At 46.9% G+C, this 12,640-nt stretch overlaps 1 protein-coding gene across 9 annotated transcripts in view; it reads left to right on the top strand.

The window, feature by feature from the left end:
* The window catches only part of NFIX (nuclear factor I X), a 317,800-nt gene that overhangs the window by 88,823 nt on the left and 216,337 nt on the right, over nucleotides 1-12,640 (top strand). For 8 of the 9 annotated variants that reach the window (XM_060252521.1, XM_060252519.1, XM_060252523.1 and 5 more), the window contains exon 2: nucleotides 3,515-4,046. In XM_060252521.1, the coding sequence (XP_060108504.1) occupies nucleotides 3,515-4,046 (532 nt within the window). Of the gene's footprint in view, nucleotides 1-2,772; nucleotides 2,948-3,514; nucleotides 4,047-12,640 lie in introns of those variants that run through there. The other variant, XM_060252520.1, reaches the window with a different exon arrangement.

The raw sequence follows: 12,640 nt of genomic DNA, 5'->3' as shown, positions 1-12,640 counted from the left end.
TGAGGGCTGCAAGATTTTGAAACACGGAGTTTAAATTTCCATGACAGACTTTCAGAATGTTTTTTGGGGAGGTGGGTGGAGTAGGAGAAGGGCAGCAGTTCACTTTCGCCTTTATCTCCTTCTCTCTTTTCTTCTGCTTCAACTTACACCCTCCCCCTTCTTGACACAGATATAGAAAAATATCCCCAGCTTTTGTGTCTGGATGGAACCCTTCCACCTCAACTGCCGGCTTGCCTGCGTGCTTTCCTTTAATCTACCTGATGGCGGGGGAGGGCCCGGCTCAGGTATTACCTAACACTACTAGGGACAGATCACCTTTGTCTTGCGGCCCTCGGGGGGTTTGTCACTAAGGTCACGGAGGGGTGGGGGAGAAGTCTGTGTATTTTCCCAAGCAGACAACATATTTATGAAGGGCAAGAAGTCTGAAGGTCCTGGATTTTGCTTTTAAGGCGGTTCAGGCTGACAGGGCGGGGGCCAGGAGCGGAAGGCAGTGATCGTGCCCCCCTCTCAGTTAAAGGAATTAGGGTGCAGGGTGGTGGTGCAACCCTACCCCTTGAGCATGAATGTGAGAGCTGTGATTTAACTGCTGGTGGGAAAGTGGGCCACAAGGCCTAGGTGGGGCAAACCGTGGCTGAGCAGCGGCCTGATTTCTGTGCTCGCCTCCACCTGCTAGCCATTGGTGGCTTATTGGGCTCCTCAGAGACTGCCCCGACATGACCATCATCATGGTTCAGGGCACTCAGCTGTGATGCAAAGGGATATGTAGGCAGAGATAAATATGTAAATAGACATGTTTTCCTTTGGAGGGACTGGAGCCGCATTGCTTTGTAAATGAATCTCTCTTTCTCTGCTCTGCTGGGTGTGATTGGGGTGGAGAAGTCAGGTTTGTAAGAGGCGGGTGGATGGATAACAAAACGAGAAAGGGGAGGCCTCTGAGAAGAAGGCCACTGTTGGCTCAGCTGTCCCCCCCAAATGCCCAAATATTTAAAGCTGTAGTCTAAGGGAGTCAAACAAAAAGGTCTCTGTCCTTCTCTTTGCCTCCTTACACTGGACTTTTATTTTCTGTTGCTCTTTCACACCTTAATTTTTGCTTACCATCTCAGCCTTTTGTGTGTTCTCTTCTGTCCCCCATTCTCTACCTTGGCTCTGCTATCTATTCCTCGCTTTGTGTACCGACATCATTTTTCTACTGTCTTTGTTCTTTATTTTTCTTCCAGGTTATTTTTTTTTTTTAATTTCCCTTTTTGGTTAAAAATAATCAGGCCATGGAAGTGTTTTTGAGTTGGGAAAATTTTAAATAGTTGCTGTGCACTGAGAACGGTTTCAAACAGTTAATTTTGCTTCGTTGGCTAGTTTGAGGGTAGAGGTTGGGCTAGAAGCGAATAACTTGATAGCAGTACTAGTCCATTTGCTCCAATCTGCAAGGCATGTATCATTAGGAATTGAAGCTGGAGGGAGACCAAGATAGAGAGCAGGTATGCAGTGAAATTGTGCTGCCCAAACGCCTCATTTCAGCTTTGCTGATAGACAATGCTAAGATATTTAAAAGAAATAATATCTGTACGTCTTGGGCGTTTGTGTGTGGGGCCATGTATACTGTGGATGGATGTTGCCGGTACAAAGGATTAATGATAATAATGTCTACACTGAAGTTGTAGTTTGGAAAGGCCATTCCCCACCTCCCCGACTTTTCCCCGCTCAGAGTTGCAGAGAGAGGAACAACGGAAAAAGAGAATGAGATGGAGAGAACAGCTGCTTTTTCTAAGGCCCTGTGGGACTGTCTCTTGGGGGGGGGAGAAGGGAGGGAAGATGGGTGGATGCTCAGATATTTATTTATTTAAAACATTGTGCCAGTCGCCTGCTTGCCAAAATCTGCCGGCCAATAAAAATTTCATTGCGGCTGGACTTTGCTTATTCATTAGATATGAACTTGACGATTTGGCAAATTGTTTCCAATCTCGTAACTGCACAGGCTCTTTCTCTCCCAGTGCCACCCCCTCCCTGATGCCTTCTCCGCCAACCTCCCCCCCTCCACCTCCCTTTCCCTTTGATGCAGCCATTGGCTGCTCGGCGATGTGCCTGCTTGCCAAATAGGTGATCTTTCTCCTCTCTCTCTCCCTCTCTTTTTTCCTGCTGGCACGGGCACAGGCAAATGGCTGGGGACTGAGCATGAAAGGAGAAAGCCAGCGAACAAGAGAGTTTAAGAGGAAAAAAGGGAAGGAAAAAAAGGGGGGAAAACCACCACCACCAAATCCCCCACAACCCAGCAGTTGGGTTCTGCCAGCAGCCGGTTACAGCTGATTCCAGAGTGGAGCTGGTCCCTTTTCCCCTAGACCTGCGGTCACCCCCATTCTCAGGCAGAGGGAGGCACATTTAAGTTGCATCTTTGCGTTTCTGCCAACGCTGAAAAAGCTGCTTCTTCCCCCCCCCCCGCTCACTTCCCCACCTGATCAGTCGCTGTTGTTCTCCTGATTTTTATTTTTCCCCCCTCCCTCCTTCATATAGAATTTTTTTTTCTTCTAGAGAGACATTTGGCATTCTTAGACCTATTTTGTGTTTGTGTGTGTGCGTGTGTGCGCGCCTGTGAAGACAGGGGGATGTTGATTTATTTTTGTCCCTTGCTGATTTTTTTCCATTCTTAACCTGGTTTCTAATTATCTAATCTTTCTTTCTTTTTTTCTGCTCTTCCATTATTTTTATTAAATAAGACTTAACAGTTTGGTGAGTGGAGAATGCTGGCATCCATTGTTTCCTATCTAATTTAGGAAGCATTCTGCACTTTTTCTGGGGGACTTCCTTCTTACATTGCGACTTTCCTCCTTCTTCTCCCCTCCTTCCGCTTCCCCCTCACCAGTCCCCACATCCTCCCCTTTCCACACTCTGCAATTGTGAGCCCAGAATTTCTGAATCGGGGGGCTTAGCTTCGCCGGGATGAACCACAGGAATGGTAATTATTTCCACTTTTGACTTTTTTTTTCCTGGATGCTTTTGCCTTTGGGGGAAAATCTTTATATATATTTCTTTATATATATATATATACATTTAAAGATAAGAGTCAGAAAGCCCCCTAAAATTACTTGATTAGATACAGTTATCCAGAGCATTCTGCCCAGCAAGGGATACGAACCAGTTCTGTTTCTAATCCGAATATTGCAAAACAACTTTATTACTTTTGTTGTCAGGGGTGGTCACATTTTACTTCCACTGTTTTATGTTGTTTTAAAAATTATTAGTTATGATCTAGCAGCGATCTGGAAACAATTCCACCCCCCCCTCCACCGGCCACTATTCTTCCTCGACACCCCCTTTTCCAGTTTTGTGTTTTATCTTGTTCGGTTGATCACATTGAGTGCTTGCCTGTTTGTGCCTGTAATTCTTGGCAGTTTGCGATTGTTTGGGAGGCGTCATATGAACTTCAGTATGAAGGGTGATTCTTCCTTCTCGGTGTTCTAACATTTCCCCCCCCCCCCTTTGTTTTGTTTTGCACCCTTTCTTCTCGCCCTATTCTCCTTAGGATGAATTCCACCCCTTCATTGAAGCTCTTCTTCCTCATGTTCGTGCCTTTTCTTACACATGGTTCAATTTGCAAGCTCGGAAACGAAAGTACTTTAAGAAGCATGAGAAGCGGATGTCAAAGGATGAGGAGCGCGCCGTGAAGGACGAGTTACTTGGTGAGAAACCGGAGATCAAGCAGAAATGGGCATCCCGGCTGCTAGCCAAGCTACGCAAGGACATCCGCCCAGAGTTCCGCGAGGATTTCGTCTTGACCATCACAGGCAAGAAGGCCCCGTGCTGCGTCCTCTCCAACCCCGACCAGAAGGGCAAAATCCGCAGGATTGACTGCCTGAGACAGGCCGACAAGGTCTGGAGGCTGGACCTCGTTATGGTCATCTTGTTCAAAGGGATCCCTCTTGAAAGTACTGATGGGGAGCGGCTGTACAAGTCGCCACAGTGCTCAAACCCAGGCCTCTGCGTCCAGCCACACCACATTGGAGTCACAATTAAAGAACTGGATCTGTACTTGGCGTATTTTGTTCACACTCCTGGTAGGTCAAAGAAAATATATATATATATATACTGCTTGTTTTTTTCCTTTATCCCCCCCTGCCCCCGTGTTTAATTTTAAAGACAGTAGTTTCTCTCCAAATTGTCTGTTTTCTCTCCCTGTGTTTCCTTCCATTCTCCATGAACAAATTTGCTAAACTTATGTGCTAGCATGAGCGCTTCACACTCAGGAGTTTGAAGAAAGTCGTTGTTTGACCAGTAGCCTTTTGTGACTTCCTGTCTCACTCCTGCCTAGGATGGCCACAACTTCCTACAAGAGATCAGATCCCCTTTTCCCACCAAGATGAATGACACCAAATAAGAATATAAGTATATAGAGGCCGGGTAACTAAAATTCAAGAGGGTTTATGATTATGTTAGATTTTGAAATTAAGAAACATTTACCCTTAAGTGAGCCTTCTGTCTTCTATACTTAGCTTCCCCACCCCCCCAGTTCCTTCTGTTGGCTCAGTGTCGCAGGTCGATGTGCCGGCGACTTGCACAACAAGAAAACCGACAAACTGGAACTGCTGGCTGTTTTAAGCTGTGTACGGCAGTGTTAGAGCCACCGTATTGCATTTTCCTTCTCTGTTGTCCCAAATAGGAGCAAGTTTCTCAAGGGAAAAGGAATGTGGTCAAGATGAGAAGGACCCCTCTTTTCTCCTATTGTGTCCGTGGCCTTCCCCCTGCCCCCAATGCGTGTGTTTCATGCAAACATGCCCGGTTTCATTTTGTTTTCATGTTTCTTTGGAGCTCTCCTTTTTGTTTTGTTTTGCTTTCAAGTTGGAACACAAACGCCTGGTTAATTTTTAGCCTTCGCCCAGAGACACCCTATTTGCCTCTGACTTTGGGCAGGCTCCGGCGGGCGGAGGGTATTTAGCTTTCACCGTGGCAAGTTGTAGTGAAAAGCGTCTGCCCCAGTCCCTGCACTGTCGCTCTCCAGCTCCTCGCTGCTTTTCCCCCAGCCCAGTTTGTTTTCCTACGAGGAGTCCGAGTGCTGAATCACTCCAGCCGCCTTTTGTTTCACTTTCCCCCCTCTCGTTTCCTGGATGACAGCAAATCTCTGCAGAGTGAAATCTGGCGGTCTGTGTGGTTACTGCCTCGTGTGTCCCGGCATCGTTTGTGTTTCTGCCGTTCCAGTCTAATAATATTGCCGGGAGCCTTTTCTCTTTTTTTGAAGCTGTGCCTCCCACCCCCGCCCGGTGCATGTGTGGCAGCCGCTGGCCAATGTCAGGAGGTTCATCTCAGGGCCTGCGGATGGCGTAGCTGGCACACTTGTGCCATCCAAACGGCACAGGGCACTTCCAGAGTTGGCAAGCAGAAAACAAACCATGCTCACGGTGTCCCTTTTCTTTTTTTACAAATCCCTTTTTCTGTACTTTCCCGTTCTCCCTTCATTCAAGTCAAAACTGAGGGCCTTTACTTTTTCTACCCTTCTGCATATCCTCATTCTTAGCCCTGAAACATTCCCTCCTGTCCTCCAGGCTGGCACGGACAATTTCTTCACCTGCCCAACTGTGCAGAACCCAAGTACTCGTGTGCAAAGCACACTTCCAGTGTCCACACAAACATGCTACAGTTTTTCACATGTGGGCAGGGACACACATTAAAGTGAAGTAGGAACCTGTCTGTATTTATTTATTTTTTTCTTCAGTGTATCTGCCTCTTAAGCCCATGACAGGCCAACGAGGTGGTTCACGAAATCATAACAAAGAAGCCCGAGAAACAAATTACAAACTGACCCAAAATATCAAAACCCTTCCCCAAACTTATTAATCAGATCTCCAATCAAGCATGCAAGAGCGAGGTGCATTTGTCAGGTGAGCAGGCTGGATCTCGCCCAGCTTCTCTGCCGCGGAGGCTCAGATAGGTTTGCTTTGTGGGTGACAAACTAGCCAACGGAGTAGTTAAAAAGCATAATTTGGTCTCGTAACTGTCCATCTTCTCTGCTTTGATGCTTGTGTTCGTGTGCTCACAGTGGGACTGCACAGAGAATATTGCTCACTCACTCACCCGCACGCACACACACCAGCCTACCTAGATCTGTGGCGTTTTCCAGAGTGCTGCTTGGTTAGGAGGTGATGAACTGGCCTTGAACGATAACGGCTTGTTTGTGGTCACAGTGGGCAAAGGGCAAATATTGAGAGTCACACTGAAGACCTGGATTCACCCTTTAAAAACGAGGGTGGGCAGGACTGTAGAAGAGAGAGAGACCTTCCCAGAGAAGCTCTAGCCAGGCCTCACGAGAAGCTCTAGCCAGGCCGGTGTCACTGCTGGGCCCACAAAAGGCCAAACTCATTTTTTTTTTTTTTTGCTTCTTTGACCTGGAATGGGATGTCCAAATAATATCACTTTGTTTGCAAGGTCTCATTTTAAGGGCTGCACTCAGATTTCAAAGACAGTGTTGAGAAATGCCATGGCTTCTCGTCCTTTGGCGGCATTTATGGGGATGAATGTTTTGAGCCCCGGTATGCCTTTCACAGGCTGAGGTGTCTGAGAATCAGTTGCAGAGTTTGGAACTCCTCCTAGGGGGTTGTGACTGAAAACATCTCGGCTTCCTGTGTTCAGGGCGGATCCTAGGCATAAAACCAGGGACGAGGCCGGGTGGGGTTACAGTGCGATATGCAACTGAATTCATCCAAAGGTGTTCTCAGGGTGTGGGGCGTCAGTAATGAGGGGCTGCTACCCAAGCCCCCCCCCCCCAATAGCTAAGAGAGGAAGATTTTGTCATCGACCATTGACCTGGATTCAGAGGCACACGCTGCTGTTAAACTTAGGAAACAGGGCCTGGGATAAATACGTTGGGCTTGTAAGATGGTCACTTTGTGGGACCCCTTTATCCCCCAGCCCTACTTCCCACAACCACCTGCAGTGGCCTTTGGAAAACGGCAGCCGTGGCCTCTGGGCTCAGTATGGAGTTTGGCGACTTCAGAGGGTGGGACTGAATTATAAGAATACCCTTGTCAGGCAAAGGGAGATGTGGGATTGTGTTCAGGGGGGAAACTGCAGGTCAGGGTAAGGCCGGTCTCCCTCCCTGGCTTCTTTTAATACTTTTTTTTTTGCCCAACCAGTCTTCAAAACTGTAAGTAAGCCCAACGTGGGGAGGAGGAGGGCAGTTTCAGGGGTGTTTGAAAGTATGAAGCCATTGGGGGCTATTGATTCCCTTCCCTTTGGGGTTTCTATATTGGTGCTGTCTGTTTGTGAGGTGATGCGAAGGCCCACCCAAGGCAAACGTTATCTCTTCCGTGTCGTTTTAGTGGGTGGTTTCTTTCTTGGAGGCTGCGAGCTGGATACAAAAATCACACTCGGCCTTTAAATCGCAGGAAGCAAAACTGGAAATCCCCCTTCCTGTATGGCCATCAGTCAGTACATAAGTTTCCTTTGTGTTTTCTATGTCAGAAATTTGGTGCACGTGCCTACCAGTTTTTTATACAGGTGTATCAACCATGGAAGAAATGCTGAAATGACGTTGAAGTGCCAACCCGTGAATGTATACTGCCTAAGGAGTTGCTTAACTACTATTAGGAATGATATGGAAAAAGTTTACAAAAATGGTTTCTGATAGCTGCAAACATATTTTATCCCTCCCCCCCCCCCCCCAAGATATCACTGAACAAGCGAGTCCCAATCTGGAGTCCAGTTATTAGGATAGTTTTTAATTCTATTAGTGTGATACTGCTCAAGGCCATTGGGCTGAATTTAAAGTAATCTAATAATTTCTCCTTTCCCTCATTTTGTTTTTACAACCACCCTTTGAGGTAGGTCAGGCCTTAGAGTTGGTGAGTTCACAGTACACTAAATAATGCGTTTTACCTCCAGATTTCTGCTATTCTTACACAGTAAAAATCTGGATAGAAAACGCATTACTTAGTGTAGTGTGAATGCACTGAGTGAGTGACCGGCTTTGAGCCACCCATTCAACACAGGCTGAGCAGGAATTTTGAGCTGGGATCCCTCCTACACGGTCTGCATTCTGACCTCTCCACAGCATTGCCTCTTACCTTCAGTTCTCATAATTAATTGCAGATCCCATTTAAACGGCCCAATGTATGCAAGTTTCTAGCTGCTGCTGATGTAGAGGGAACATTTTTGCATGTTTCTCAGGTGATTGACAGGTGATTATTTATGTGGCTTTGTGGGGGGGGGGATTGCCTCATTCCTGTGTCCCTGGCCCTTCTCCTACAATGATGGCTGCAGACTGAATGGGGGGGAAGAGAACCTATCTGCTCCATCGCTGCCAGTTCCCCAACTCCTCGGCAAGTCGATGAAAAGATGCACTTCTTCCCAAATGGATTACAGGGAGCTTTTGATTGTGTAACTTCTTTCTCCTGCGACCTGAGCACAGCTGATAGACCGGAGCCCCCTCTAGACGCACAGCCTGCTCACTGTACCTGTTCACATCTTTGGTCATCCGCCGCCTTCCCCCCCTCCCGTTCCCCCGCTGTCGACTTCTGCTCTATTCATGAACCTGACACTCCTTGCCTCTCCTCTCTTGGAGGTCAAAGTCACTCCAAAGTCACTCCAGAGTGACCCTTGGAGGAAAGGACAAATACCAGCTCCCTGCTTCCTCCGTCCTTTGCTCTGGCGGCTTTTTTCTTGTGTGCGGTTTGCTCTTTCTGCCTACCACGGGCCCCAAGGTGGGTGATAAATGCTGCAGAACAATGCTTCTAGTTATTATGGGGTAGCTTGGGAAACAACGATTCTTGCCCAGCTGGGATGCGGCACTCTGGGAACGGCCAGCGTTTTGTTTTTTCTCCTAGCCTGTGCTCCCTGATAGGGTGGTGCTGGGGGCACCTTATGGCCCACCTTGTCTGTCTTTTCCTCACTTACGGAGGTCCTCTAGAAGATGCCCTTCAGAGTGGATGAGCGGGAGAGTTTGTGGTATTTGGAGGAGACTTCTGGAATCTGGGCATAACCATCGTCTGAGTCTCCCCCAACCCCTGGCCCTTATTCAGATTGCCGTCTCTCATTGAATAACTGTAATCACAGTCTTCCTTGCAGCTGTCCCGTGGGCAGTGTTCCCTCTCAGTTGAGTGAGTGTGAGCTAGCTCACAAATTTTTTGCCTCCTGCTCACACATTTTTGTTTCAGCTCAGGAAAAATGGCCCTAGAACAAACTAATTGATGCAGTAGCTCACAACTTTATAGCCAGTAGCTCACAAAGTAGAATTTTTGCTCTCAAGACCTCACGGCTTATAAGGAACGTTACCTGTGAGGTGGGTCAGTCTGTGGCCCACGGAGTGGAGACTGGGGCAGGGGAGCCCAGAGGCTGAAGACAGTGGGTCCCCACAGTTCACCAGGGGAACTGACATCAGACGTGAAATAGGAGAAGGCAGCTCTGCTATCGCAGCTCAGTGTCTCCCACCAGCTCTCTGAATGCACAGATGCCGTTTAGGGTTCCTCGATCCAGGCTGAGAAACTCCTGGGGATTTGGGGATGGAGCCTGGGAGCACGGGGACCTCAGGTGGGCGCTACGCCAGAGAGCCCTTTACCATCCAAAGCAGCCATTTCCTCCCATGGAACTGATCGATCTCTGTTCTCTGGAGGTGAGCCGTCATTCCAGGTGATCTTCAGACCTCACCTGGAGGTTGGCAACCCCTGTGCCATTTACAGAGCTTCCCGGTCTGCCTCAGGCAAAGAATGGACTGCGTTGAGTTTCCGAACCAGTGGCAGAGGATGGCCCGTTGCCCGCTGCGTTGCTGCTTCCCTGCAATTTGCACAGCAGAGGAGATTTCAGCTCCACGCAGTCCTGTTGCCCTTGGACTGGGGGGTCCCAGAGAAGAGGGCCCTGTCCTACGCACATGCAGGGGGCAGGATGGTGGAGTGTGGGGGTAGAGTTCTCATGTTTCTGTCCCCTTGCTACTTTTCATAAGACTGCACCAAGCAGAGGAGATGTCACCGAAGAATGTGGTGGTTGGCAAGTTGACTAGGCTGAAGACTGGCCATGAGGGTTAAGAGTTACCAAATGGCACAGACCAGAGAGGGTGTCTGCAGCGTCACAGGCGTTGTCCAATAGGGGCCTGTGAAGCTCATGTGGTTACATTCTGGAGAGCCTTCCCAATTACAGTGCTGAGGAAAGAAAAGCTTTCCCCCTCGCCAACCATTTGTGAGTGCTGGGAAATGCGGTGTCCCTAAAATCAGATACTTTTTTTTTTCAGTGAAGGGTTGGGTTCCTCACAAAATTCACCAGGATTTAACATTTGTTGTTCTATAAAGAAAATAATCTGGGAAGGCCTGGCGTTTTCTGCCTGCTAGGAAACTTGTCAGCGCCTCCTGTGTTTTAGGAAAAAAGGAAACAGCCGCCATAACATGAATGGCTGGGAATTATGAAAGAATTTTGTGGAGAGGAGGATGGAGAGTGAAGTGGTCGGTTATAAGACAACTTTGAGCTGTAGGGGGTTCGGTTTTGCCTTTCCAAGGTGTTTTCTTAAAGTGCTGTGGGATCCTTCAAAACCAGTTTGACTAGAAATCAACATGAGGCACAGCTTAAAAGTTGTGTGCTGTGGATGGCGACAGGGTTACAATACCACCGTTGTGTTCTGTGCACAGCCAGAGAGATGTGTAGGGAGAGGCATCAAGCAGTAGTGGGACAGATGCAAAGTACTCCTGGGTGAGGTACCAGGAGATCCGTTGTGGAGGATCAGTCTGATAAAGAGACGGAGGGTAAAGGCTTGCGGGAAAAACTGGGAAAAGTTAAGAAGGAAAAAAACAACATTTCCCCCCCCGGCCCCCCTCCCTACTTTTCTAATGGAAAATTTGGGGGGATCTCAGAGCAGAGAAACTCCTATGATTTATTTATTTATTTTAGAATGAGTAAAATGGTTCTTAAAACACAGTTTTTCATGCTCAAAATATATAGCATGGAAAAGCCTTGGCAGTTTTTCCACTAGAAAAACTGGGATATTTAGAGGAGCACTGAAAGAAAGCCTCCTACAGAATATTTTGGGGTTTTTTGAGTGAGAAAAATCTTTTGCTTCAAGGCATCGCACTCATTCAAAATATATGGCATGTAAAAGTCTGAGGACTTCCTAATTTTTTTTCCCATTGGGGAGCACGGAAACAAACTCGTATATGCTGTAGATATGCGCATTTTCAAGGGGCTTTTTTGTTTGTTTTAATGGAGATAATTTTGGCTACAATTTGCATTTTATAATGTGTTTAACCATGATACATTATTAAAGAATAGGATATGTTCAGTGTTATAAATTTTAGCTGAATATCTAGACATGTTGGGCGGTCCTACATACTATGAATCCCTGAGAGAATTTCTGTCCAAATGATACAATTTCTTTTGTTTGCAATATAATTTGTTTTCTTCTTTGAACTTTTGTTTTTTTCTACCTCTCAGATGGCATAAATTAAAGAGTCTTCTTCTTTGGTAGCATAAGAAACAGCAGTCTGCAAGGCTTTTTTACTTCTTAGTTGCAGGTTTTTTTCTTACAGAAAGCAAAGATCTTTATGCCTTTAAATTCCATAAATGTACCCAGCAATACTACTATACTTACTAACTGAGTTATAAATTGTTGTTAAATCAGTGAAGCGTTTTGTGCTGTTAAATCTGCAAAATAAGTTTAGGTTTGATAGGAAAGTAAACATTGCATATATTCAGTTTCCCCCCAATTATTTTTTAATTCAAAAAATAAAATGGGGGGCACTTCCCCCCCCCCCCCCCGTGCTTCAAAATCTCTGGACATTTTACATCACTAGGAAAGATTTCTTCCTTTTTTAAAAACGGACCCCCCCACACCATTACCGCGTGATTCATAATTTCCAGCTCGCGTGCTGTGAACTCCTTCCCCACCTCTGTGAGCTGCTGCCTTAGCGCAAGTCTCTTCAGCCTTCATGGAAACCTCGGATAAGCCGTTAAGAGGAATTAAGACAATTTACACTCCTGGTTTTCATATTTTTATCTGGATGAATTAATTGCTCAGATAAATTGGTTCCCATTAAAAATCCTTCGGCAGGCAGAAGAGGAGAAATTAACCCAATGAGTTGGGCACCTTTCCCAACTCCTGTTCTTTGGGCATCTGACCTCGGCACCCCAGGCGAGCCTGACCTCATCGGATCTCAGAAGCTCTCAGCCCTGGGTTGTACTTGGAGGGGAGACTATCAAGGAAGCCCAGGGTGGCTGCGCAGAGGCAGGCAAGGGCAAACCACCTCTGTTCATCTCCTGCCTTGACGTGGATGGCCCAGGCTAGCCCGATCTCACCAGATCGCAGAAGCTAAGCAAAGGCAGCCCTGGTTAGTACTTAGATGGGAGACTTTGTGGCCTTCCATCCTAATAGCTGCAAGAGGCCTCCAGCCAAAGATGCTGTGGATGGTTATTTGGAGTATTCCGATTTGGAATGTGCCTGAGGGTTCTTTGGTCTCTTTTCTGGAGTTCTGTGTAAACGCATGACCAAGAGGTTAGTTTTTGAAAACGTTTTAATATCCTCTCTGAAATCTCTTGGGATTACGAGATGTGGGTGGCTGTGTGTTCATCAAACCCTCTTTACAAACCATTGTCTTCTTCTTTGCACCGTAGAGAACTCTTTCTAGTTTTGTTTATTTTGCTTGCCTCTGGAAATGGTGAAACCTGAACTCACCGTTGAATATTC

This window comes from Heteronotia binoei, chromosome 13 (assembly GCF_032191835.1).
Source record: "Heteronotia binoei isolate CCM8104 ecotype False Entrance Well chromosome 13, APGP_CSIRO_Hbin_v1, whole genome shotgun sequence".
Classification (NCBI taxonomy): domain Eukaryota; kingdom Metazoa; phylum Chordata; class Lepidosauria; order Squamata; family Gekkonidae; genus Heteronotia; species Heteronotia binoei.
The sequence above is the reverse complement of the archived record's forward strand: the minus strand, read 5'-3'. Positions and strand labels throughout refer to the sequence as shown.